This window comes from Harmonia axyridis, chromosome 2 (genome assembly GCF_914767665.1).
Source record: "Harmonia axyridis chromosome 2, icHarAxyr1.1, whole genome shotgun sequence".
Classification (NCBI taxonomy): Eukaryota; Metazoa; Arthropoda; class Insecta; order Coleoptera; family Coccinellidae; genus Harmonia; species Harmonia axyridis.
In genome coordinates, this window is record NC_059502.1 from 37,939,271 (window position 1) to 37,966,072 (window position 26,802).

Genomic DNA, 26,802 nt, shown 5'->3' on the forward strand with positions numbered 1-26,802 from the left:
ACTGCACACAATCTCCCGCCGAATTTGGGATACTGGAGTTTGGCCGAGCGATTGGTCTCATTCTATTTTATTTCCACTCCATAAAAAAGGATCAACAAAAAAATGCAATAACTACAGACTAATTTCTCTCATATCTCACGCAAGTAAGATAATGTTGCATATTATCAACACGAGGCTTCAAACTTACTTATCTCGAGAAATCGCCTCCGAGCAAGCTGGTTTCTTGAAGGGCCGAGGTACAAGAGAACAGCTACCTACTCATAATGCGACAAATTGTCGAGAAGGCTCGAGAATTCAACATCACTCAAATCAAATCAAATCAAATTTTATTCCTTAGAAATATAAATACAATTTCAATCATACAATCTGAAATTATTTACCCTTCATGTGAGGATGGACGCACCTAAGTAGCAACTTGTGTTGTGCTCTCCATCTTCCATTGGGGTGTTCAAAGATATTACAAGAACTACATATTGCACGACCGAGATTAAACACACTTTTTTCTACATTCAAGGCAAACATTTAGTCTGATGATCCTTTGAGCAAAATATAGTAACAAAAATAATGAAAACAAAATAATGACAGAAAGAGGGAGGCAGAGAGAGAGAGAGAGAGAGAACCCAAGAAGAAAAAAACACAAGCTGCCACTCTCATAGCCACCCCCAATCAACCAAACAAGTTGAAAAGTTCTTTATTGAGCATGATGAAAGCTTCGATTGAGCTTTTGTATACATTGAAATCTGAAATATTTCTTATGGTAACTGGTGAGAGATTAAAGAGGTTTGGGCCGTGATAGAAAACACACCTCTGTGTGTGACTCTTTTTGAAGGATGGTGGAGTTAAGCTTGAATTGAGTAAACACTGGTTTATATAGAGATCTCTTACCTTCAGTAACTGAGTTTCCCTATACAGATATTCCGTGGAAAACAATCTCGGTTTTCTGAACAAAATTTTTAATATTGTGTTCTTAGTCACCTGGAGGACGTTCAGGGAATTATTGAAAGTACCAGCCCAGGCAGCAATACAGTATCTCACTACAGACTCCGCAAGAGAGTGGTATATGGTGGTTAGATTTTTGTTCTCGAGGATGTTTCTCAGTTCGTAGAATTTCCTGATCAATTGCTTGAGTCGCCTCATCACATAAGCTACATGTTCATCCCATCTCATATGCTGATCCACAATTACCCCAATATACCTGATCATTTCTGTCTTCTCGATAGCAGTTGATATTAATTGAGCAAACACAGTCTTTCTCGTGAATGTGAATAGTGTTTTGCCACGGTTGGTTGTTCTGCAATAGGGTGAAAGTGATAAATTTAGTTTTTTTCACATTCAGACTTGATAGGTTATAATTAAACCACAACTGTATACATCGTAGACCATTTTATGAATTTTCATAAGCGTACCTCCAACTATTACCCGTGAAAACTAGTGCTGTATCGTCCGCAAATGAGATAAGATGGCTGCCAAACCCGTTGATGAAGCCAATACTGTTAATATAAACAAGAAATTAAATTGGCCCCAACATTGTTCCCTGTGGTATTCCCATTTTGACCTCCATTGCCTCACTGAGATCACTGTTAATCTTGACCCTCTGTGTTGTATGTGTGAGATAGTCTTTGAGCACATTGTAAGTTGTACCACGTACACCATAATCATGCAATTGATTCAAAAGCATCCCGTGATAAACGGTGTCAAACGCCTTCGCCAGATCTAGGAAAACTGCTAAACACTTTTCCGATCTGTCCAAGGCACCAATAATTTTTTTCATGGAATCTAGAACGGCATTTTCGGTGTTGGAACCACTTATAAAACCGAATTGTCTGTCTGTAAGAACTCGTTCGTCATTGAGGTAGTTTATGAGTCTATTCTTCAGGCTACGCTCAAAAATCTTTATCTTTATAAATCTGATTTATATACAGGGGTGATGATTGACTCTTTCCGCTGGTGGGGCAATTTTCCATTTTTAAAGATCATGTTTATGATATGAGCCAGTGGAGATAAAATAAACGGATGGATATTCTTTATGAGTTTCGAGGAGATGCCATCAGGACCAGATAAACTATTAGTTTTCAGTTTGGATATTATATCTATGAGCTCATTTTGTGTTATGGGTTTCAAATACATCGAGTTTCGTTGAGTGGCATCTCCAAGAAATTGTTTTGACAAGTTTTTAGTTTTTTTAATTTTTTTTGACATTTCAGTTCCAATATTAGTGAAGTAATTGTTAAAGATGTTAGGATAACTTTGTTTATTTAAAATTGGCTCTCCATTTATATTTTTGATATTTATGTTATTGAGGTTAATTTTATTGGTAGTGCTCCTTCCTGCTATATCGTGAATGATTTCCCATGTCTTTTTACAATTTCTTCTCGCTGTATATAATTTTCCCTTGTAATATTGATTTTTAGTTAGCTTTATTATATTATTCAATCGATTTCTGTATGATTTGTATTTTTTCTCCCCCTCCCGAGTATATCCATTCAATAATTTTTTTTCAGTCGATCTCTATGTCGTATTGGGGTAATCAGACCAGTGGTAATCCACGGTTTTATTTTTTTATATTTTTTGTATTGGGCAACATAAGAACATGAGGCTGCTTTCAAATGAGATTCCAATTTTTCAATAAATTTATTGTAACAAAGCTGCGTTTCTTTGTTGTTCAACACCTCTTCCCATTTTTCAGCTTTCAAAGAAATATTTAATTTATTGAAACCTATTAATAATAACTAATATTATTCCTTTCGAATAAGTTGGGTTCACCTTTGTGATGAGATCTCATTTTTCCCGATAATTTCAAGTACACTGGATAGTGGTCAGTGAGATCGTTTTGGAACAAAGCTGAAGCCAATTGAATGTTCTGGTTAATACTGTGTTTGCGAACAAATATAATATGGTCTATTATGCTTTCTGAATTTGAGGTAACCCTGGTGGGCTTATTGATATAGGAAAAATAACCATTTTCAGCTGGTATATTGAGGTATTCACTGACAAAACCAGAACGCTCATCCATCAAATCAATATTAATGTCACCCATGAATATGTCGACATAATTTTTTTCAAATCAGATATGTATTTACTTAAGTCATTTATATAAGTTTAGGTGTCAATAGAAGGTAACCTATAAGAAGCTGTAATTCCAATCTCAACGTCATCAATCGACATTGAAACATGAATTAGATTCGTTTCTGTTAATGCAATTACATCTACATTAGCAGATATATAATCCCTGATATATACCAATAGACCGTCGTTCTGATTCACCTTAGAATTATTATAATATGTAGAGTAACCTGGTATTGAAAAGTCACTCACCGACTCAATCTTCCAAGTTTCGGATAGAATTATTACATCCACATGATTCTTAAACTCATCCAAGTAGATAGTGAGCTTTTTATTGATACTTCTGATATTAAAATGGATGACAGCCAACCAACTTCCCCCGTCCCCAACTTTCCCAAGATATGCCCGAAAATCGCAGTACTCCTCAGTCTCAAACTTTCTCTCCTCATCCAACAAATCCAGAAATTCATTCATATTATAGTAAAAAGGTGTTTGCTCAAATAAAATATATATAAAATTCAGTATTTACTTCCTAAAAGAAAAGAAAACAGAATCAACCTAAATATAGGTAATGTTTACTAAACAAATGTTCGATTTCCAAATGTGTCATCGAACAAAACAAAACATATTCGATATCTCCCTAATTCGTATCAGTGAAAAGTAGATATGCATGTGATTTAACTTATTCAATCATTCAGAGAGAAAAACAAAAAAAAACGGTTAGTTGAAACGAGAAATAAGAGTAACTTGCACAAAATAGGGATTATAGTGGCTCTATTTAGTTTTCCCCTCCGAAAAATCTATCAAAATCATCACCAAATCTCAAGATATCAATTTTATTATTATAATTACAAAAAATGTTTCCTTCGTTTGTCCATACATTTTGTAATGATGTTTTTTCAATAACCTTTTTAAGAATATTCAACCTGGCACTAGTCAAATCCTCCCTTATAACGACTCCAGTTCCTTTCAAAAATCTCTTCTTCTCGTAAATTATTTGTTTCATCTCGTACGTTGCAAGTTTCATAAAAATTCCTCTCGTCTTATCTCGACTTTCCGTATGTTTGTTTCGTTGAATTTAGAAAAGCTTTTGACACCGTCAAGTGGTGAAAACTGTGAAGAGCCCTGACGGAAATGGGTGTACCACAACACCTCGTACATCTCATTAGACGTCTATATGAAGATGGCACAGCCTCAGTTCGAGTTGATGATTTTGACTCCGATTGTTTCAAAACGCAAGCTGGCGTCAGACAGGGCTGTATATTGTCACCGCTATTGTTTAACATATACACAGAGTACATCATGCGAATAGTTCTCGAAGACTGGAACAAGGGAATGTCTGTGGGAGGACGTAAAATATCAAATTTGAGATATGCAGACGATACTACTCTCCTAGCGTCAACCAGAGAAGAAATTGAGACTCTGCTTCGTCGTCTTGAGACCATGGACTTTGGACTAGCAATCAACCGCGATAAGACGAAAATGCTGATCTTGGATCGTGCTGACAGCAATCAACCAGATGTCAAAGATATAGCGGGATGCGAGGTGGTTAACAGCTACGTGTATCTGGGATCCGCGGTCATCAACGCTGGAGGTTGCGAGGACGAAATCCGAAGACGTTGAACCATCACTAGATCCTCAGTGGAAAAACTCACTGAAATTTGGAAGGACCGCAAACTAACCAAAAACACAAAGGTTTGACTAATGAGATGCCTGGTCTTTCCAATCTTTCTATATGGAGCTGAGACGTGGACGCTGGGGATGCGAGACCGACGCAAAATTAACGATCTGGAAATGTAGTGCTGGAGACGCATGCTTCAAATCCCGTGGACTGCGCACCGAACCAATATTTCGATTCTAAAAGAACTACAGATCAAGGAGAGGTTATCGTCGTCTGTGCAAATACGTATCCTCAAGTTCTTTGGTCACATAACCCGTAATGAAGAATCTATGGAACGACTGGTGGTGCAAGGTAAAGTCGGGGGCAAAAGATCTCGTGGACGCTCTCCTACACGGTGGACAAATATCATCAAATCTGTCACGCGATCCAGCATCAATGACAACTCCCACGCAGCAAAACACAGAGCAACATGGCAGCGCATCACGAGAAGCAGTGGCGCAAAATTTTGACCGGCACATGACCACGACCACTCTGCCAAGAGTGCACGACTAGGAAGAAGAAGATCTTGCATATTATCATATGATAACAACACTTCGTTGAGTTTGTTTATTTCGGTTTTTCTTGATTTCACCCCATTTTCGAGGAAATTGATTTTAAATTTCAAAAGAGAATTATTTTCAGTAAATTATTTTTTGCTCCCAATTCTGCAATAATCTTGATGTGTAGACTCACTATTTATATTGTTATTGCCAATGTCGAACATCGGGGAATTGTCACCAGTCGATTTTTCACCCGAAATAGAATCAGTTAATTCAACTTCACAGCAAAGAAATTCTGCAAATCTGACACTTACAACTACTTTTTATTATTGATCTTCTACACACTCCACATTGGGGAACAATCTTTAGAGAGAGAACAGCATCGATGTCTTTACTACTCGCCGACATAATGAATATGTTTAGGTATTTGTGAACATAACGCCATCGACATGTTAGTCGATTTGTGTTTGCATCATAAAGTTATTCAGGATTATCCATGTCAGCTTAAGAGCCAAATTCTCGTCATTTGCGGGAGGTTTTAATTTTCTACTGAAATATGAAGAAATCTGCGGCTGAGGTTCATCGAATGCTTTCAAATACCTATAGTGAGACCGATATTGGTGGAAGAATGTACCGAGAGTGGTTTCAACGATTCAAGAATGGTGATTTTGATGTCGAAGACCAGCAACGCGATGGAAGAGAAAAGGTTTTTGAAGATGCAGATACTTGATCAAGACTCATGTCAAACGCAACAATAATTGGCAGGATCATACACTACAAGCCATTTCAAAACACCTGAAAGTCATGGGAATGATTCAGAAAAAAGGAAATTGGGTGCCGTACGAGTAGAAGCCGGAAGGTGTTTGAACGACGTTTGTTTGTGAACATTTGCTTGCAAGTCAAAGACGGAAGGGATTTCTGCATCGGATATTTGATCAACAATTATACAGGGTGTATATATTTGAAGTAGCAAACCGGCAAAAACAAATACGTGTCATAGATACGTAAGCATTGCTATGTAAGCATAGATACGTAGCAATCCGACCTCTCTCGATGATTTGAGACCAATAATTTTATTCTATACATTATCAAAAATCTTCGAAAGAGTAATTTATCAACAACTTATTCGTTATATCGAAGATAATGACTTATTACCTGAAAAACTATCTGGTTTTAGAAGATCTCATAGTTCAGGTACAGCTTTGGCAGATGTAGTAGGGGATATAATAACTTTGAAGGACAAGGGTTTTGCGGACTTCTAGACTTCAGCAAAGCTTTCGATACTATTGATCATCAGCTACTGTTAGCGAAACTAAAATATTATGGTCTGGAAGTGAGCGCGATTGAGGTATTTCGTGATTACCTCACTGAGAGAAAACAGATAGTGAAGGTGGATGATAAGCTATCTGACCGGTTTGATATAAAAGCTGGAGTTCCACAGGGCTCAATACTGGGACCTCTTTTATTTATATTGTATACAGCAGACATTTTCAATACTGTGGAATACTTACAATTACATTGCTTTGCCGACGATACTCAAATTTATTTAGCTTTCAAGCCAGCCAACTACTTGAATTCAGTGGCAAACATGAACGCTGATTCACAGAAAGTCTTGAACTGGTCTAGAGAACATAATTCAGAACTAAATTCTTCTAAGTGTAAATACATGATATTTGGTCCATCAAATTCCGTGAATCTGCTAAATAATTCCTTGAGAATTTGCGTGGGCGACGAAGAACTTGAAAGAGTTGATAATAGTAGGAATTTGGGAGTGATAATAGATAATAAATTGAAATTCACTCTGCACGTCAATAAACTGCTCCAACGATCATTTTTTGCACTAAAGCTCCTGTGCATCAATAGATGCGAATCTTCGCAAGCGCCTATGTGAGAGCCTGGTGCTTTCTAACTTTAATTATGGAATTTATGTATATGGGACTGGTCTTGATAGTTCTGATTGCTCTCGAGTCCAAAAGTTGCAGAATAGATGTTGTCGTTTTGTTCTCATTCTCCCCAAGTACTAGCGCGGTATTTCTGATGATATCAGTCGATTGGGTTGGCTAAACATGGGCAGTAGAATTGAAGCTGGCGTTCTGACACTTACGCATAACATCTTACTCACCGGCCTACCCGGATATCTCAGGAAAAAATTCATAATGAGAAGTCAACTATCGGGAAACCACCACATAAGGGATCATGATAACCTTCATCTGCCAAAATATAGCACAACGCTATTTAGAAAATCATTTGTATACAATGCTGTAAACTTTTATAATAGATTGCCCCTTGATTACAAAAATCTTCCTGTAGCCAGGTTCCGAACTAAAGTCGAATACTTTCTGATGTGTAATAATAGGATCAATGATGGTTAATATTGTTTAATCTGTTTTATGACTTGTGTTGATTCTGTTATTTCGTTCAAATTCTATGATAAGTATTAACATATCTTAGTCACACCTGTATTGTACATTCTGAAAATGGATTTTGGTTATTTTTTAAGTTTTGGAAAATTTATTGTGTATTTTCTATCACTTCAGGGATTACGTCGAATAGCTTGCTAGACTTCGCCCTGCTGTGATAATGAACTGCAAATAAAGACCAGCTATCTATCTATCTATATAACAACAATAACAATAACAATAATTTATTGATCCTTCGTGCACACTTAACAATGTGTATAGGATAAGTCAAGGAAATATTATTTAATCTACTATTCTAATATTTACAACATATAGGTACTATTCTATTGAGTGATCAACGAATCAGAGAGAAATTCCCTAACCGAATAGAAACATTTTTGCAGCAACAACTCCTTAATTACATTTTTGAATAATTGTTTGTTCAAATATTTCAAATGGGAGGGCAAATGGTTGAACAATATAATGCCCTGATAAAGTGGAGAATGTTCGAAACTGTGAGTCCGATGTTTAGGAACCAAAAGCACCTGTGAATTGCGTGTTCTATAATCGTGCGAACTAGCTATTTTTTTCCAATTAGTCTCATTATCTTTTGCGTATATGAGACATTTGAATATGTATCGACATGGGAGTGATAGTAATAAGCATTTTTGATTTTTTTTGCATAGGGCATCAACGTGGGTTGACCAACTAAGACTTCGATCCATGTGGATCCCAAGGAATTTAGTACAGTCTGTTGGAATTATAGTAGTAGCCAGACAATCTATTTTCAACAGACCTCTTTCATAATAATAATAATAATAATAATATTTATTAATCCTGTGAGACATATAACAATGTATAGGACAAGTCAATACAATTTCAACGGCTTTAACCAAAATTACAATAGTAAGATTTCTTAACATTTATTTTTTTATGTAGTATTTTCATCTTGAATATCTCTTCACATTGTTCACTTGTATGATTATTGAGACTTAGGGTTCTTCTTCTCTCCTTTTTCGCTGATGAAAATAATGAACTGTGGATCTATTTGGCCAATTCGATTCTATCATCACTTTGTCATTTTCACCAGTGGGAATAAGGACTTTAAAAGACGAGTAACTATTTGGGAATCGTGATTTAATTGGCTTACATATCACTTCAGAGAAATTCTGCTTTAAAAACGTTGTAAGATCCTCAGCTGCAGTGTTAGGTTTAAGGTTTGTTACATGCAGTGCCTTGTATTTCTTGATCCCCTCTACAGCTGATGGACCCGAGAATGTTCCTGTAACTAATGCAGGACGGGAACTTTTTCTATTTCGTTTTCGAGAAACTTTTTTCCATTCATTATTTACCTCACCATCAAAGGAGATGTTTTTGATATCTACACTCGTACTGAGACTGACCTGTTTATTTAGAGGAGGATCCTGATCTTTCTTTATCAATATTTTCTTGTTCATACTTTTTATTTCAGGTGTTTTATTTTTGTTTACTATTTTTGACATTGTTGGCGCTTCTGCAAGTGGAGATCTCGCCTCACAAATTTCTGCCGTGTAAGTAGATAGCACGGTAGCCTCGGGAGCATCAGTTACAGTATGTCGATCACGATCGCTTTGCTGAACCTTAGCGTTATTCCCGTTGCCTGCGTTTGTTTGTTTATTTAATTTTTTGTTCAATTGTGTTATAAGGGAATCTTTTTTTGTGATGTTATCTTCTAGGATGGAGATTTTATAATTCATTAATTCGATATTTTCTTCCAGTATAGAGTTTTTACTTTCCAGTTCGGCAATTATCTTAAACAAGAGTTCTTGTCGGCCTGAATCTTTATCGATTAAATTAGACGGAGTTTTCACTTGTAGGTCGGTTCCGACAGCTGTATTCATATCTGAATTGTAATTAACCTTCTCGCCAGTCGATGAAATCGCAAATTTCTGGTCACAACACTTCGAAATTTTCAATCCACAACTATTATGAAATACTTTAGTGCATGAATTACACTTTACACTAATTTTCGCAATATTTCTTTTGCAATAAGCGCACTTGTTTGCAATACTTGGAAGATCGTCGCTTACAACATCGTTATCTGTTGAAGCCATATTGCATACTGCATACTTGCATAGTTTCTCAATCCGAAATACAAACAAGCTGTCTTACCTACATCAACTATCAGATTGTTACGGCTACACCATGATATGAACTCATCCATAATTTTTTCACAAGCTCTCTGGAGCTCATCACAACTTTGAGCCGCGATTACGAGAGATGTGTCATCAGCAAATAATATAAGCAATAAGCAGGATAAATGAGGCGTTAAGTCGTTTATGAAAAGTAAGAATAATAGAGGTCCCATTACAGAGACCTGTGAAACACCCATCTCTATTTTATATTCTCCGGAATAATGTTTTTCGTTTCTCACTAACATAGTTCTGTGATGGAGAAAACTACGCAGCCAATCGGAAAAATGCCTCTAAAGCCAAGATTGTAACATTTATCTATAATAAACTGGAAGGATAGAGTATCAAAGGAGCAGGAAAAGGCGAAAAAAATTCATGAAACATGCAGATTAGAATCCAGATTCATTTTCCTGAAAACCACTCTCTCAAAAATTTGGAAAGAACACTAAGAATCGATATTGGTCGATAGTTGGTTATTTCATTGATATAACCTTTTTTGTGAATTGGTACGACAATAGATTTTTTTGAAGCATTGGGACATTGGGATCCCAATGTGACAGACCAATTAATTATAAGAGCAAGATGTTCGCTTATTATTGGAGCAATCTTCTTCAGAAGCCTGGTTGAAATATTATCTATGCCAACAGATTTTTTATTTTTAAGTTTTTGATAACATCCTCAATTCCGAAGCTCAAAACAGGTTGAAAAAAGAAATTAGATTGAAATTAAATTTTGCCGGTCCTCCTAGAATTTGACATACTAAGGCACAAATAATTACATGATCAGCATTAATTTCACCTTCAGTACATTTTGTGGAAACCCCTATTAATAAACGGCAAAAAAAAATGACGTCCCAAAATGGCGGAAGTGTCTGGGGTCCACATTTTCAGTATTTTGAGTATTTAAAAGTTCCCCCCCCCCAAAAATGGGTCCTGGATGTGTCCGTGAAGTTAGCACCCACTTTTTCGAAAATGAAGAATTTTTTTTTTGCGTTCGTTAGTAACTCGTTAGTAACTATTTGTAACACAAAAATTTTCGTTTGTACCTCAACGATACTGGTAGAAAACATCGCATTCCGCAAGGGTGCCAACTTCACGGGCACCCACTCTTTGATTTTTCTCGGAAAAAAATATTCAGTTAGGAAGTCCATCGTTATTAACTATTTGTAACACAAAAATTTTCGTTTGTAACCTAACCTATAATGGAAAAATTACACCCCCAAAATGCGAAGTTGGCACCCACTTTTTCGAAAATGATGATTTTTACTTTTGCATTCGTTAGTAACTCATTAGTAACTATTTGTAACACAAAAATTTTCGTTTGTACCTCAAGAAAACTGGTAGAAAAAAATTGTTATCCACAAGAGTTTCAACTTCACGGACACCCACTTTTAGATTTTTCTCGGAAAAAAATATTCAGTTAAGAAGTCCATCGTTAGTAACTATTTATAACATAAAAATTTCCGTTTGTAACCTAACCTATGATGGAAAAATGTCACCCCCAAAATGCGAAGTTAGCACCCACTTTTTCGAAAATGATGAATTTTTTTTTTGCATTCGTTAGTAACTCGTTAGTAACTCGTTAGTAACTATTTGTAACACAAAAATTTTCGTTTGTAACCTAACCTATGGTGAAAAAATGACACCCTCAAAATGCGAAGTTAGCACCCACTTTTTCGAAAATGATGAATTTTTTTTTGCATTCGTTAGTAACTATTTGTAACACCAAAATTTCCGTTTGTACCTCAAGAAAACTGGTAGAAAAAAATTGTTATCCACAAGAGTTCCAACTTCACGGACACCTACTTTTAGATTTTTCTCGGAAAAAAATATTCAGTTAAGAAGTCAATCGTTAGTAACTATTTGTAACACAAAAATTTTCGTTTTTAACCTAACCTATAAAGGAAAAATGACACCCCCAAAATGCGAAGTTGGCACCCACTTTTTCGAAAATGATAATTTTTATTTTTGCATTCGTTAGTAACTCGTTATTAACTATTTGTAACACCAAAATTTTCGTTTGTAACCTAACCTATGATGGAAAAATGACACCCTCAAAATGCGAAGTTAGCACCCACATTTTCGAAAATGAAGAAATTTTTTTTCGCATTCGTTAGTAAATCGTTATTCCTGTTTGCCAGATGCTATCTGAGTGCCACAATACTAACCATATTAGCTACTGGTTGACAGAATGGATGACGGAGTGTAAAACTCCATTCTGTGTGATATCTGATCATTCTTTGGCCTTATTAGGTGCAATCGCTAGAAGTATTGCCAAAGAGGCTAGTCTTTCTGACTATATCAACAAATCTTTCCAAATTATTACAATTTCACAACTGTCTCACCAAAAACCAGAGCTAGGAACTTATATACGCGTCGATTATGCTCACTTGATGAAGTTCGTCAGTAGATGGGACTGTTTTAAGAATAAACCTCCTCAGTTCAAACGCTTCTATTTGAAACTTGTGGCTCGACTGGTTAAATGCCGCAATTTCAGTGATGCAAATAGGATTATTTCGAATATTTTCATTGTATCAAATAGTTTTTACGAGGGTTCCGACTCAAATAACTCTCAATTGAAGAGCGAAATTGCCAAAATTTATCTTAAAAATCTAATAGCAGATATAAATGTAGACCTTGCATATGAAGAAGAAAAAATAGAATCAAATGATTGTGAGACCAATAATACGGACTGTAAACTTGTCGAAACATGGATTCGGGACATCTTCAATGGAGCAAAAGAGTCTTTCATCGATAATGTTATTGAGCCTGAGTCTTCAAGTGTTCGGGAGAATTTCCATTACTCTTTAGAATTCTCTAATTCTTTCAGAAAGCTCCTAAAAACATATACCTTGTGGTCAGCCATATTAACCCATCATTTCGGCGTATGTGAAGCTACTGCTAGTTCAGCGCCAGTAGAAAGTTATTTTAATGACCTGAAAAATCGAACCTTTCACGGTTGTTTACCGTTGAATGCGGATTAATTTGTTCTCAGACATATAAAAGAAATTGAGTCTATGATAGTATTGGCAAATGAGAGATCTGAAAGACCATCTGCTGAACACTCCGATACCCAAACTGCTGAATTGTACAACAAAAACACTGATGCTGAGAAAAATGTATACGAGACTAATATTGTAAGTATTACTGCTGAAAGCCCTCCTAATGAGGATGATAGTTATGCATTATCTGCTGATTCATGCCAAGGTGCTGAGATAGATGAGGAAGACGTAGAAGAAGCTCTTATCGTAGAAAACTGGAAAGGACTAGGGAACCCAAAAAAGAAAAAAACAAGATCATCATTTTACGCTGCGCCTTGTCCAGAAATTTTAGTTCTCGAAGACCATAGAAGGATGGAGCTTCCACTTATAAAAAACGGGAATATTGTCAATAAGACGACAACAACAAAAGTATCTGATGGGGTCTCCATTCTTCTAGGAAATACTTGTCCATTTGATACAATTTTGCAATGTATTTTATCAGCTTATTGTGATAGTATTGGTTTTCAACAAAAAATCAATGAGAATAAGGAAGATGTGAAAATATTCAACCTACTCAGTACAGTAGCTACCAAAGGGGCAGGCAGTCAGTTTCGTAAAGAAAGAGCTGTTTTTCTTAATGAAATCTACAAACAACAAAAACTAGCGATCAATAGTAAAATTTTAAGAGTAGACTGTCAAGATAATGTAATATCTGCTCTTCAGAAAACTGGACAGGGATTGAATAGTCTTACAGAAATACATAAATGCATGAAGTGCTCTTACTAAAAGAGGATTTCAAGGATTTACAAAACCATTGAAATCACGGATTATAGCAATGAAAACTTTGAGTCTACGTTTCTGAGATCGCTGCAAGGACAGTTCAAATGCCAGATGTGTTCAAATAAGGTGATAGTGGAAACTATATTCAGCACTCATTTGTTTATAGACACTAGTGAAGCTGAAAATATTAATATTGAAAAACTCCCTGTGACTTTGAAATGCGGTGGACAACAGTTGATATTAAGAGGTTTGGTTGCTTACCAGAAGTCTCTTACCAGACAAAGTCTAGGACACTATATTTCCATCTGTCGAAGAAATGATGGAGCTCTAGAATTGTACGATGATATGGCCAAAAAAGTAAAGATTGTAGAAAAAACATTAGAGCTTAACATCCACTTACTACTGTATAGTATTTAAATGAAATTTTGAATTAACTATGTTGAAGTTCATTTCAATAAATAATTTTATAATACATTTGAGACTACTGCATTAATGAAATCTACCTCACAAAAAACAGTGACAGATTTATCACGTATAGGGAAATTCATCTATTTCATTATTCAGTATACAATATCGGAAACTCAAAAGTGCACCTCTCTTGGAGCGATTCTCTCATAGGTTAGGTTACAAATGAAAATTTTGGTGTTACAAACATGTACTAACGATTTACTAACGAATGCAAAAAAAATCATCATTTTCGAAAAAGTGAGTGCTAACTTCGCATTTTGGGGGTGTCATTTTTCCATCATAGGTTAGGTTACAAACGAAAATTTTTGTGTTATAAATAGTTACTAACTATGGACTTCTTAACTGAATATTTTTTTCCGAGAAAAATCTAAAAGTGGGTGTCCGTGAAGTTGGAACTCTTGTGGATAACAATTTTTTTCTACCAGTTTTCTTGAGGTACAAACGGAAATTTTGGTGTTACAAATAGTTACTAACGAGTTACTAACGAATGCAAAAAAAAATTCATCATTTTCGAAAAAGTGGGTGCTAACTTCGCATTTTGAGGGTGTCATTTTTTCACCATAGGTTAGGTTACAAACGAAAATTTTTGTGTTACAAATAGTTACTAACGAGTTACTAACGAATGCAAAAAAAAAATTCATCATTTTCGAAAAAGTGGGTGCTAACTTCGCATTTTGGGGGTGACATTTTTCCATCATAGGTTAGGTTACAAACGAAAATTTTTATGTTATAAATAGTTACTAACGATGGACTTCTTAACTGAATATTTTTTTCCGAGAAAAATCTAAAAGTGGGTGTCCGTGAAGTTGAAACTCTTGTGGATAACAATTTTTTTCTACCAGTTTTCTTGAGGTACAAACGAAAATGTTTGTGTTACAAATAGTTACTTACGAGTTACTAACGAATGCAAAAGTAAAAATCATCATTTTCGAAAAAGTGGGTGCCAACTTCGCATTTTGGGGGTGTAATTTTTCCATTATAGGTTAGGTTACAAACGAAAATTTTTGTGTTACAAATAGTTACTAACGAGTTACTAACGAATGCAAAAAAAAAATTCATCATTTTCGAAAAAGTGGGTGCTAACTTCGCATTTTGGGGGTGACATTTTTCCATCATAGGTTAGGTTACAAACGAAAATTTTTATGTTATAAATAGTTACTAACGATGGACTTCTTAACTGAATATTTTTTTCCGAGAAAAATCTAAAAGTGGGTGTCCGTGAAGTTGAAACTCTTGTGGATAACAATTTTTTTCTACCAGTTTTCTTGAGGTACAAACGAAAATGTTTGTGTTACAAATAGTTACTTACGAGTTACTAACGAATGCAAAAGTAAAAATCATCATTTTCGAAAAAGTGGGTGCTAACTTCGCATTTTGAGGGTGTCATTTTTTCACCATAGGTTAGGTTACAAACGAAAATTTTTGTGTTACAAATAGTTACTAACGAGTTACTAACGAATGCAAAAAAAAAATTCATCATTTTCGAAAAAGTGGGTGCTAACTTCGCATTTTGGGGGTGACATTTTTCCATCATAGGTTAGGTTACAAACGAAAATTTTTATGTTATAAATAGTTACTAACGATGGACTTCTTAACTGAATATTTTTTTCCGAGAAAAATCTAAAAGTGGGTGTCCGTGAAGTTGAAACTCTTGTGGATAACAATTTTTTTCTACCAGTTTTCTTGAGGTACAAACGAAAATGTTTGTGTTACAAATAGTTACTAACGAGTTACTAACGAACGCAAAAAAAAAATTCTTCATTTTCGAAAAAGTGGGTGCTAACTTCACGGACACATCCAGGACCCATTTTTGGGGGGGGGGAACTTTTAAATACTCAAAATACTGAAAATGTGGACCCCAGACACTTCCGCCATTTTGGGACGTCATTTTTTTTTGCCGTTTATTAATAGGGGTTTCCACAAAATGTACTGAAGGTGAAATTAATGCTGATCATGTAATTATTTGTGCCTTAGTATGTCAAATTCTAGGAGGACCGGCAAAATTTAATTTCAATCTAATTTCTTTTTTCAACCTGTTTTGAGCTTCGGAATTGAGGATGTTATCAAAAACTTAAAAATAAAAAATCTGTTGGCATAGATAATATTTCAACCAGGCTTCTGAAGAAGATTGCTCCAATAATAAGCGAACATCTTGCTCTTATAATCAAAAATCAAAGAGTGGGTGCCCGTGAAGTTGGCACCCTTGCGGAATGCGATGTTTTCTACCAGTATCGTTGAGGTACAAACGAAAATTTTTGTGTTACAAATAGTTACTAACGAGTTACTAACGAACGCAAAAAAAAAATTCTTCATTTTCGAAAAAGTGGGTGCTAACTTCACGGACACGTCCTGGATCCGTGCCTAGAACAAGATCGGTCTTTAACTCGAGTGAAATTGCTCTATGATCACTTATATCAGGATCAAAAACAACAGACTCACAGTTTCGAAATATTTCTGAATTAGTTATTATGTAGTCCACTTTAGAAATGGAAGTATTACCTCTAATGTCAGTAAAAACCCTGGTAGCCTCCGTAGAAGTAACAGTTAGGTTAAAGCAATCTAGTATTTCAACTAACAATTTTGACTTATAACTATTATTATCAAAGTAATCGATATTGAGATCTCCGCAAAGGAAAACATAATCAGAATCGTTGAAACAAGTTTGAAGGGCACGAAACAGTCTCTCAAAAAATAGTTTAAGATTGCCAGAATAAGGCGTGTAAACGCTAATTATACCTAGATGTTTATTATTCAATGAAACTATTATTCCAGAAATTTCAACATGCATTTCAAGAGAATACTTCGAAACTGGCAACTTTTTCACTTTTAGACCCGATTTGGTGAATAACATCGAGCCACCATGGAGTCTGAGGACGCGGCAAAAAAAGTCAGCCCTTACATACCCTGGAATAGCCACAGAATTCACACTATTCACGCTGCACCAGTGGTCCACCAAACTCAATACATCAGGTTTTATCTTACTCAATAGTACCTCCAAACTTTACAATTTATTGGAAATACATTGTATGTTCAACTGAAGAATGCTAAAAATTCCCACACCTGAATCATTTGATCTTTACGAATAAGTTAATAATTTGAGGCTTTAATCTCAATTTTCAGACTTTCAGAATTGGTCCAACATCTCCAGATACTTCGTACTTCTAATTGATATTCGACAAATGAATATATCTTGTAGATTTAATTATCCATCCAAACAAAAATAATCCATCTTCTAGAAAGAAAAAAATAACATAATTTTTAGTCGAATCATATTCACTACTTACGTTGTACATTTTGAATGAGTGAATTAAAAGTCTGAAATTATCATCAATGGAATATTCATGAAATATTTCTGTAATCGTTCAATTAGATTTCGTTTTTTTTTTTGAATTTTACAGAAGAAAATTTCAAAAAGCATGACATGCGTTTGACTGACAGTTCTGATCATACGATCATAGAGAAATCTTTGTCTATGGTTAAGATTAAGATGTCTAAAAACCTGGTGTATGGACTGATTAGATTTTATTTTTCCAATTATGAAAATATTAGTTAAGCTTCTGATTGGCTAGGATCGAGTTTTAATTAATGTATCTTGTCAAAATCGAAGGAAAAAAGATCGAAATGAAAAGTATGACATTGCGGGGCCGCCACGAAATAGAACTAATATAATATTTTCAATTTGGTCGAATGATATTCCATTCAAAAATTGATGAGTGCATACACCATGTTTTTAGAGATCTTATTAGTTATGATGGAATCATTACGGTTACTGACTGCGTTCGGCAAATCCACACCGGTGCGGAGCGTGTGGTGTTAGGTGCGAACGGTTGATAGATCACGTGACCACGGAGCAAAAGGTGCGTGTGTGTTTTGCTGAACGATGACGGAGCTAACGGAGCTGATATCGAAGAATTTTTGAATTTGTTTTGTGAAAAGAAAAGAACAATTTCGTCGATTGAAATTATTGGAGACGGTCAGACTAGATCTAATTTGTCTCTCGTGATTTCAAGATGTATTCTACATGATGTGTTGAAAGGAGATAATCCTTAGGATATTGTTGATGAACCACTTATTGAAAAAGTTGGAAATGAACATGGATGAAAGATTTCTTCGCTTTGATACAATTATGTACTTTGTAAAATAAACCTTTATTTTTAATAATAATACATAATATTCGTTTCCTAATTGCATTCAACATATACAAACATAGGAAAAAAATCAGAATATATAAAGAGATTTTGCATAAAAAGCTTATAATTCATAATTATTGTTTTTCCAAAATTCTCAGATTCGTGCATGATAGTCAACTGTCGGCTCGTTTGAATGTTTCATGATGTTTTTACCCTTTGTTGTTGTTTGTGCAAATATTTCTGGGATTTTTTCTATCTGGTTTTTCCGAGTTTTGCATCGGATTCAGTTTAGTCCTCCTGAACATTCATAGGGACATTGATGTGACGAGGACGTTGTGATTACAAGGTTTTCAAAGGGTTCAAAGACCTTATTAAATCTTGTGTTGTAGTTGCCAATTGTCTTCTTTTTTTTCATATTAAACAAACGATTCACTATTTAATTTTTGTTAATTTCTACCTGAATGGTTAGAACCCTGATAAGTAAATAAAAATATTATAATACAACAAATACATAAAGGTACAACTTTTTTTTTGCGAAATTCGAGGTTTTATTGTAAAAAACTGGTTATACATTGATAATTCAAAGTATTGCCCATCGCTGGTCACTACTTTCTCCCATCTTTCGGGCAGCGTGCGAATTGAAAAAACTGGTCATCTTTTGAAGCGATCCACGAATCGATCAAGTTCTTACTTCTTTATAAGATCGAAAGTGATAGGTCAGCCAGGCTGTGTGCCATTGATCGAAACAAGTGATAGTCCGAGGGAGCAACGTCTGTAGAATAACTCGGGTGGGGTAGGAATTCCTATTTCAACGTTTCCAAATATATCTTGACTACTTTCTCAACATGGGGTCGAGCATTGTCATGCAGTAAAATCAATGCATCTTCTCTCTCGTTGTTTTGCAGTGGTTTGTCCATCAATGCTCGGCACAAACGCATTAATTGCGTTCGATAACGATCGCCTGTGATCGTTTCAGTCATAATATACTACGCTGAGCTGGTCCCACCAAATACTGAGCATGACCTTAGAACGTAAATATTCGGTTTGGCCGTCGACGTGGAAGCATGGCCGGGATATCCCCATGATTTTATGCGCTTGGAGTTATCGTAATGAACTCATTTTTCGTCTTCAGTCCCGATCCGATGCAGAAATCCCTTCCGTTTTTGCCTTGCAAGCAGCTGTTCACAAGCAAACAAACGCTGTTCAAACACCTCCCGGTTTCAACTCGTACGGCACCCAATTTCCTTGTTCCTGAATCATTCCTATGACTTTCAGGCGTTTTGAAATGGATTGTAGTTTCACCCCTAATGATCCTGCCAATTATTGTTGCGTTTGACATGAGTCTTGCTCAAGTCTTGCCTTCAATTCTGCATCTTCAAAAACCTTCTTTCTTCCACCGCGATGCTGGTCTCCGACATCGAAAGCACCATTCTTGAAGCGTTCAAACCCCTCAAGCCACGTTCTTTCACTAATAGCGGCCACACTATAGGTATTTGAGAGCATTCTATGAGCCTCAGCTGCAGATTTATTAATACTACAGCAGAAAATTGAATTCTTCCGCAAATGATGAGAATTTGGCTCGTAAGCTGACATGGTTGATCGTGAATAACTTTATGATGCAGACACAAATCGACTTACATGTCGAAAGCGTTATGTTCACAAATACCTAAACTTATTGTATGACATCTACGATATATTTATTTCGACTACCAATTACCGTTACAGCCATCTATTGCAAAACGACGGAAGCAAAGTTGTACGTCTTATACAGGGTGATTCCGGAGGAGACCGTCAGATTTTAGGAGAAGTTTACACTAGTCAAGGCCTTTATTGACAGTCTACAGGGTGATTTGTCCGATTCGACCGATTTTTCTTTTATTTATAACTTTGATAAGGCTTCATCAATATTGATGAAATTTTCAGTGTAGAACAATATGATTGTTTACTTCCAATAATTACAAAAATTTCTCAAAAATACAAGGTGAGAATTATGATAATTTCAGATTAAATTTGAAGGATGAAGAAACACCCTGTATATTCCGTTTTCAGAAATTCGCCCTCTGCTTCAAGTTCTACCATAAGTTTACATTACTGGAGCTTTTTTATTTTTTTTTAGCACACGTCCAGTTTTCCTAGAAAAAATTTTTAAAGATGAACAATATCGTTATTTCACTCCAAGGCAGTAAGAATATTCTGTACTAGATAGTGAAGCTGTATCGTCCAATGATACAAAGCTATTCCGAATGATGAAAAATAGTTTTTATCAAATTGAAAATTTTTTATGAAACTTAAATCTCAATTCAAATCAAGTTCGTTAAGATCCATGGTTACCATCACAGTGAACCACAGAATGAAAATATTAAATAAATAATCTGTTACAAGAAGTGTTTTTCACTATGCACCAATTATTTTCTCATGCGGAATATGCAGATTTGATTTTTGTAACGGAAATGGAAATGAAGCCAAAATGGAATACCAAAGACGATTTTCCAACCGACGTAAACCAAATAAAGGTACTTTTGGACAAGTATTCCATTAAAGAACATGGGCAATATCCTAGTAAGGCAGAGCACATTGATAGGCCCACTCAAAGTGAAATTTCCAATCAAAGTGTTGTACGGGTGTTGGAGGAACCTTATGTTAGTACTCGTCAAATGAGTACCGAATTAGGAATTTGAGGTTGATGAAATTAGAAGTAGAGAACACCTTCTTCTTCTTGGCGTGCCCTATCCGTTCCGGACGTTGGCAATCAACATGGCAAGTTTTATCTTGTTCGCTGCGTTTCTCAAAAGTTGTATGGATGTCTGGCCAAACCACTTCCTGAGATTGTGAATGTCTTCTTCTACCCGGAGAACACCTAGTTGAAATAATTTTCGAGGAATGTAATATCCTTAAGGAAAATCAATCCCTCATCAGAAGGTCAATTGGAAATTTAATAAACAGGTCGCGAATATGTATTCAATAAAGAGGAAATCATTTCGACCATTCTATGTAAATTTATTTATTTTATTTACAAGTAATTAATTTGGTGTTTCGCCAAATGCCATCATTTCCATAGTAACCTTCTTGGACGTCGCAAAAAAAGTCAAGCTTAGTGAATGTCATTGAATTTTTCTAAATGCAGTGCTTTGATTATAGATATTTTAATTGAATTATTTTTCGTTATACAAGGTTTCCCAAAGGGTATCGGGTATTTGTTACTTCGATAAAACAAAAACTACTCAAAATTAAAAAAGTAATATTGTTAAATATTACAGTATGAAGTGGAAAATTATTTGGAAAAGATTGTTTTCCAAATGGTTACGCTGCTGGCACTCTTCTAACCGGAAACGAAAATTGGCGATCACAGGCTGACACATAGCTATCGATATTGCTGCCATTTTTGACCTGGTGTTTTGCTTCAATTGGTCAAGTTCGTTGGATTAGTCTTATACATCTTACTCTTAAGGTACCCCCATGCAGAATAGTCAAGTGGAATAATGTCGGGGCTTCTGGGAGGCCAGTTGATGTTATTCCTACGCGAAATGACCTCATCAGGGAAGAATTCTTTAACAGCTACCATTGCTTGATTTGTTGTATGGCAAGTGGTCCCATCTAGTTGAATCCACGTTCTTGAGTTGTTATCTTGAAATTCCAGTAACTCCAGTGGTTCCAAAAAGTTTCGCAGCATATCGCAATAACGGTCACTATTTACAGTGATTGGTTGACCTCGTAGATCTTCATGAAAATAAGGATCGATTATGTCTCTAGCAGACATACAGACATAGCGGCCCAAACAACGTCCTTCGGGCACTGAGGGGGTTGTTCATGATTTTGACGAATCGACGTATCCACTCCTCGAATCGTTTCTTCGCGGACTGAACGAGGGCGGCCAGATTCTTGAATTTTTACCGTCGCATGTGTATTTTAGAACATCCGGATCCATTTTCTAATGGAGTCATCACTTGGTGCATTGCGTGTACAATATTCCGCACGATATAAACGTTGAGAAGCTACTATTGAATCACCCTTGCGATAATACTCTCGTACGCAAAAAGCTCGATGCGTTCCTGGGTACTTCTCCATTGTCACTAAGACATCACGACTCCCTCCACTATCATAGTATCGAAATAACAGATTCGGAAATCAAATATTCGATTGAATGTTAAATAAAAATCTGTAGCTTCATACAAAATTGCATGTAAATTGGTTAACCAGAACCATGAAGAATTCAAAAAGAATATAAAAAAAAACAATGATTTCGTGAACACAAATCGCAAAACCAGCTCTGTTAATATTATATATTATATAATAACAATTTTAAACATCTTGCTGAATTCCAAGCTGATCACTCCATTTGATTCATAAAAAAATTAAATCCAATATGGAGAATAAATAGCTGATATTTATTATTAATGACGAACGCTCAAAAGCTTTCGACTTTACGTCAGCCATTCCTCATTTTGCATCAATTTTAAATTGACAAAAACGCAAAACCAAATGTAAATTTCAGTATTGAAGTGAATTTATAAATAACTTCATTATTCATTGGTGGAAATGAAAATTCTACAAGATTTTGGATTGGAAAAATCTTAGAAGCTTTCTCAACGAATTAGGTCTCATATGGACAATAATTCTGAGAGAGTATATCATGTCATATTAAAAAAACATTTTCCATTAAGAAAATTGAGAAACCACATCTAACTCCGGTCCTTGTCTTCCCCTATTTGCAGATCCTCCAGTTGCAGATGAACGATTATAAGTATCATTATCTCTTCACCACCTTCGATTTGGAAGCGTTCGATCTCGAAGACTTCAAATACAACTTCGTGAACATGACTGCTTTTCGAGTTGTAGACACTCAGGATTTATCGGTTAGGGAGCTGCTGAGGGACATGGCCGCATTTCGATTGGGTAGACCAGACCTACTTCCTGTTCTGAATTCATCTTATATTCAGGTGAGTACAAAAAGGTCAAAATTGAAAATGAAATTCCTACTAGGTAACTGTATGAATTCCATAGTTCTTCAAGTATCGACAATATTTAACTTAATTGATGTAGTCCTTAATATTCAAATTTACTTGAATATACAATTAATTGATTGCGTCTCACAATGTAATTCGTAATTGATATCTATAGTAATTCTACTTGAATTACAGAATACCAATTCGAATTGATTACGATTCGACGGGTGCATTTCTTTTCGATTCATACTGTCTCTAATTCCATTTTACAGAATGAACCTGTTTATTGAACTACAATTTATGAATAAGACAGATTTCATCGATTTCGAGATTGAGAACCCTCCACAAAATTTGAATTGTAACGTTATAATGTATCATGCAGAGCTATGACGAGCACCGAAAAATAGTGGTTTGAGCACTAAGCTCGAAAAAAAGGGCTTCGTGCACTAAGCACTTTGTAAAAGTAATTCGCTATTTCGAGCACTAACCACTAAGCACTTTAGTAGGAATTGTTGATTGTGAAGTTTCTTAATCGGAATAAATATTGTTTCTATAAACATATCATGTAGGATTATGGACGGGTGAGAGAAGAAGTACTGCAGAATTTTATTGAACTGATTCAAAATACATATTAAATTTTGGCGAATAAAAAACTGAGGTTATTATATGTATTTAACTCATTTCACAAAAACATTTATTTACCTTAGAAAAAGAAACAAATTTCAGCATTTCCTTCTTGGACATAGTAATAATCAGAGATAAAAATGAACTCAAGACGAACTGGTACATAAAACCCATAAATTCAAATAGATGTGTTAGCTACTTTTCCAACCACAGTGCCTCACAAAAAAAAAAATTGCAATGAATTTAATGAAAAGAGCAGTAGTGTTAAGTAATGAAGAATATCATTTTGAAAATCTCCAAAAGGTCACAAAAATACTGACAAGTAATAACTATCCAATGCATTTTGTGAAAACATGCATCAATAACTATCGTAGAACAAAACGATCAAATACTACATCAAATGCTAACACTCAGGACAATACAGACAGACCACACCAACAAACAACATCATCACAGACCACATTGAAAAAATTCTCCAAGTTGGTATTCTATCCAATTTTGTCATATAAAATTGAAAAAAATTTCAGAGAACACAATTGTACCGCTGCGTTCTATAACAAAATGGATGATAAAAGATTGTTTTACACCAAATTAAAGGACAAAACACCTCTTTCGAAACAATCAGAACTAGTCTATAAGATTGAATGCTCTAATTGCCAAAAATGCTACATAGGTCAAACGAAACAACTTCTTCAAGAACGAATCAGACAACACACTAATGACTCTAAGAAATTTGACAATGCACAAAAAACAGCACTGACGGCACACACTCACACAGAAGGACACACATTTGACTTTAACGGTGTTACAATATTAGACGTAGAACAACATTACAACCGAAGGTTAATAAGTGAAATGATTCATATCAGAACATATAATACGGCTTCAGAGAAGATACTCAACACCTTAGCAAAATTTATGATAGTTTTATGAACAATAATGGTAGAACTTAGAGTAATGACTAATAGATAACATTCTGACTATATTTTTCATCAAAAATAAAATTATTTAAAACTAATATTTTAAAAGTTGATAAGTTGGCGAGTTGGGGTGAATATACTCATTTGAAGGATGAAGGTCTATATTATATTTTTAATAGTTTTTTTGAATGAAAACGAAGAAAGAAAAAAAAATTTGGAATGTTCGAAGAACTATTTTTGTGATCTTTAAAGTTGTAGTTGAAGATTTATATAACGTTAATTTATTTGTATTGTTTGCCCAACTGATTGTTTTTGTGTGTAATATTGACTTGTAGATTGTTCTACAAAAACCTTGTTTCAACTTCTATATTACTATATTACAATGTTTTAATTTGTTGATGCAGATGGCGCTTGGACGGGCAGGTTTCGGATGCCTACCCGGATCACAAAACTTGAGAAAAGAAATAATTAACAAAACATTATTCTGTACTCCCACCTAACTTTTTGTCGATAAATTATCACGGTTTTCTAAAAGAAAAGAAGAGAAAAAATTTTTCACTGTAATGTTACGGAGTTTTTTAAAATTAATGATAGATTCTCCAAAATTTTAAATGTTAAATTGAAGAAAATTCGAGGTGGGAACTTGTTTCTTGCTCTCCCAGATGAACTCTGCAATTATTAAACGATTTTGTTATATTTTTAGCCTTGATAAAGGATCCAAATTGTATCCGAAACGTTGACGGAGATTTGAAATAATTTAACAACCACATTGAAGGTCCAAATTCCTGAATAATTCGTTTTTATTATCGATAACATGGACGAAAATCCTGATACAGATTATTATTTTTTTTTTCTCTCTCCATCTGTTTAGCTTCCAGGGCGATTTTTTCTGGAGTGTCTGTGGCGATAATACTTTCAGCTTCTTCTTTCTTCTTTCTCTGATTTTTTCGTTCTTCACTTTTTGGGTATCCCTTGAATTCTTGCGAACTTACGGATGTTTCTGTGCTTTGATTTCGCGTGGGAGTAGTGTGTAAAATTAACTGATGCTGAAAGTAAGGATACTGACATATTTTCTTCATTGTTTTGATCCACATTCCTATCAGTTATGCTACGTATTGCGAAATCTTCATGTGTAAATATGTATTTATTGAAAGGATAAACCCAATTTTTTCGAAATCCGGATTTTATATTAACTGGAGTCATTGACTTATCAAAAGGGTAATTAACACAGCCAGCGATATCAAAAATACGGTACCCCAGGGTGTTCTAAGAGCCATGTTTGTAAGGCAGTATGTATAGTGATTTGAGCGAAAAAAACACCGAGGCATCTAATCTAATGGTTGCAGCAATGGTTGCAGGTCAAAATGATCAAGCCATTGTCCTTTGCTCACACAATTTTTCACAATTATTCATGATAGCGATTTCATAAGCCAGTCTTCTTATAATAACGACCGTTAGCTCGTAAACGAAATCGGCTAGGGATTTTTCTTGTTTTTGAGAAAAAAACCTTTCTACATGCATAATTCGGAGTCATTTTAATCTCCTTGATAGGATTCTGTTTTCACATATTTTTGAATATGTTTTGAATTGTATCTTTCCGCTGCTTGTCTTGAGGTTATCTTTGTTAGAGTTTACCCTTTGTATTCTTTATAAACATGCCTACAACAAATCAAATAGATTAGTCCATCTAGCGGCAGCTAGATGAACTTGATTATAGGGGATAATTGGTTCATCTAGCGGTGAATAGATGAACTCGCGTATGAAGGACGATGAGTCCTTCTAGCGGCCTATAGACAAACTCTTATAGAGGACAATTTGTCCATCTGGTAACCAAGGGCGGTAAAGAAACGGTTGACCGTCAATGCAAAAAACGTGAGTTTACATCCACCACTATCAGTCATCGAATGCAGTCTGGAATTCCCGTAACGTCAACCGTTGACGTTACGGGAATTCCAGACTGCATTCGATGACTGATAGTGGTGGATGTAAACTCACGTTTTTTTCGAAAGATCTTGGTAATAAGAAGATATAGTACCTTGTGTTTAATACGAAATATCTAACTTGATAGCAGAGCGAATAACTCTCAAGTTTGACAACAATATTTTAGTCGATATCAGTGTGAAAATTGAAATAAATCTAAGTATATATAAAACCGCTTGCACAT

At 35.2% G+C, this 26,802-nt stretch overlaps 2 protein-coding genes and 1 long non-coding RNA gene across 13 annotated transcripts in view; 1 reads left to right on the forward strand and 2 right to left on the reverse strand.

Annotated features, from left to right (window-relative positions):
- LOC123672359 (glutamate receptor ionotropic, kainate 2-like) overlaps nucleotides 1–26,802 on the forward strand; it is a 528,220-nt gene that overhangs the window by 149,214 nt on the left and 352,204 nt on the right. For all 11 annotated transcript variants that reach the window (XM_045606439.1, XM_045606445.1, XM_045606449.1 and 8 more), the window contains one exon: nucleotides 22,864–23,088. In XM_045606439.1, the coding sequence (XP_045462395.1) occupies nucleotides 22,864–23,088 (225 nt within the window). The remainder of the gene's footprint in view (nucleotides 1–22,863; nucleotides 23,089–26,802) is intronic.
- On the reverse strand, nucleotides 943–3,588 carry LOC123672362. The gene is made up of 2 exons (XM_045606454.1): nucleotides 3,316–3,588; nucleotides 943–1,291 (listed from the first exon to the last, which is right to left on the reverse strand). The coding sequence occupies exons 1-2, from the start codon at nucleotides 3,535–3,537 to the stop codon at nucleotides 1,154–1,156; spliced, it is 360 nt and encodes a 119-aa protein (XP_045462410.1). The 5' UTR covers nucleotides 3,538–3,588; the 3' UTR covers nucleotides 943–1,153.
- On the reverse strand, nucleotides 17,011–17,447 carry LOC123672363. Its single transcript, XR_006746258.1, has 2 exons — nucleotides 17,306–17,447; nucleotides 17,011–17,253 (listed from the first exon to the last, which is right to left on the reverse strand). It is a non-coding gene; the product is annotated as an uncharacterized LOC123672363 (long non-coding RNA).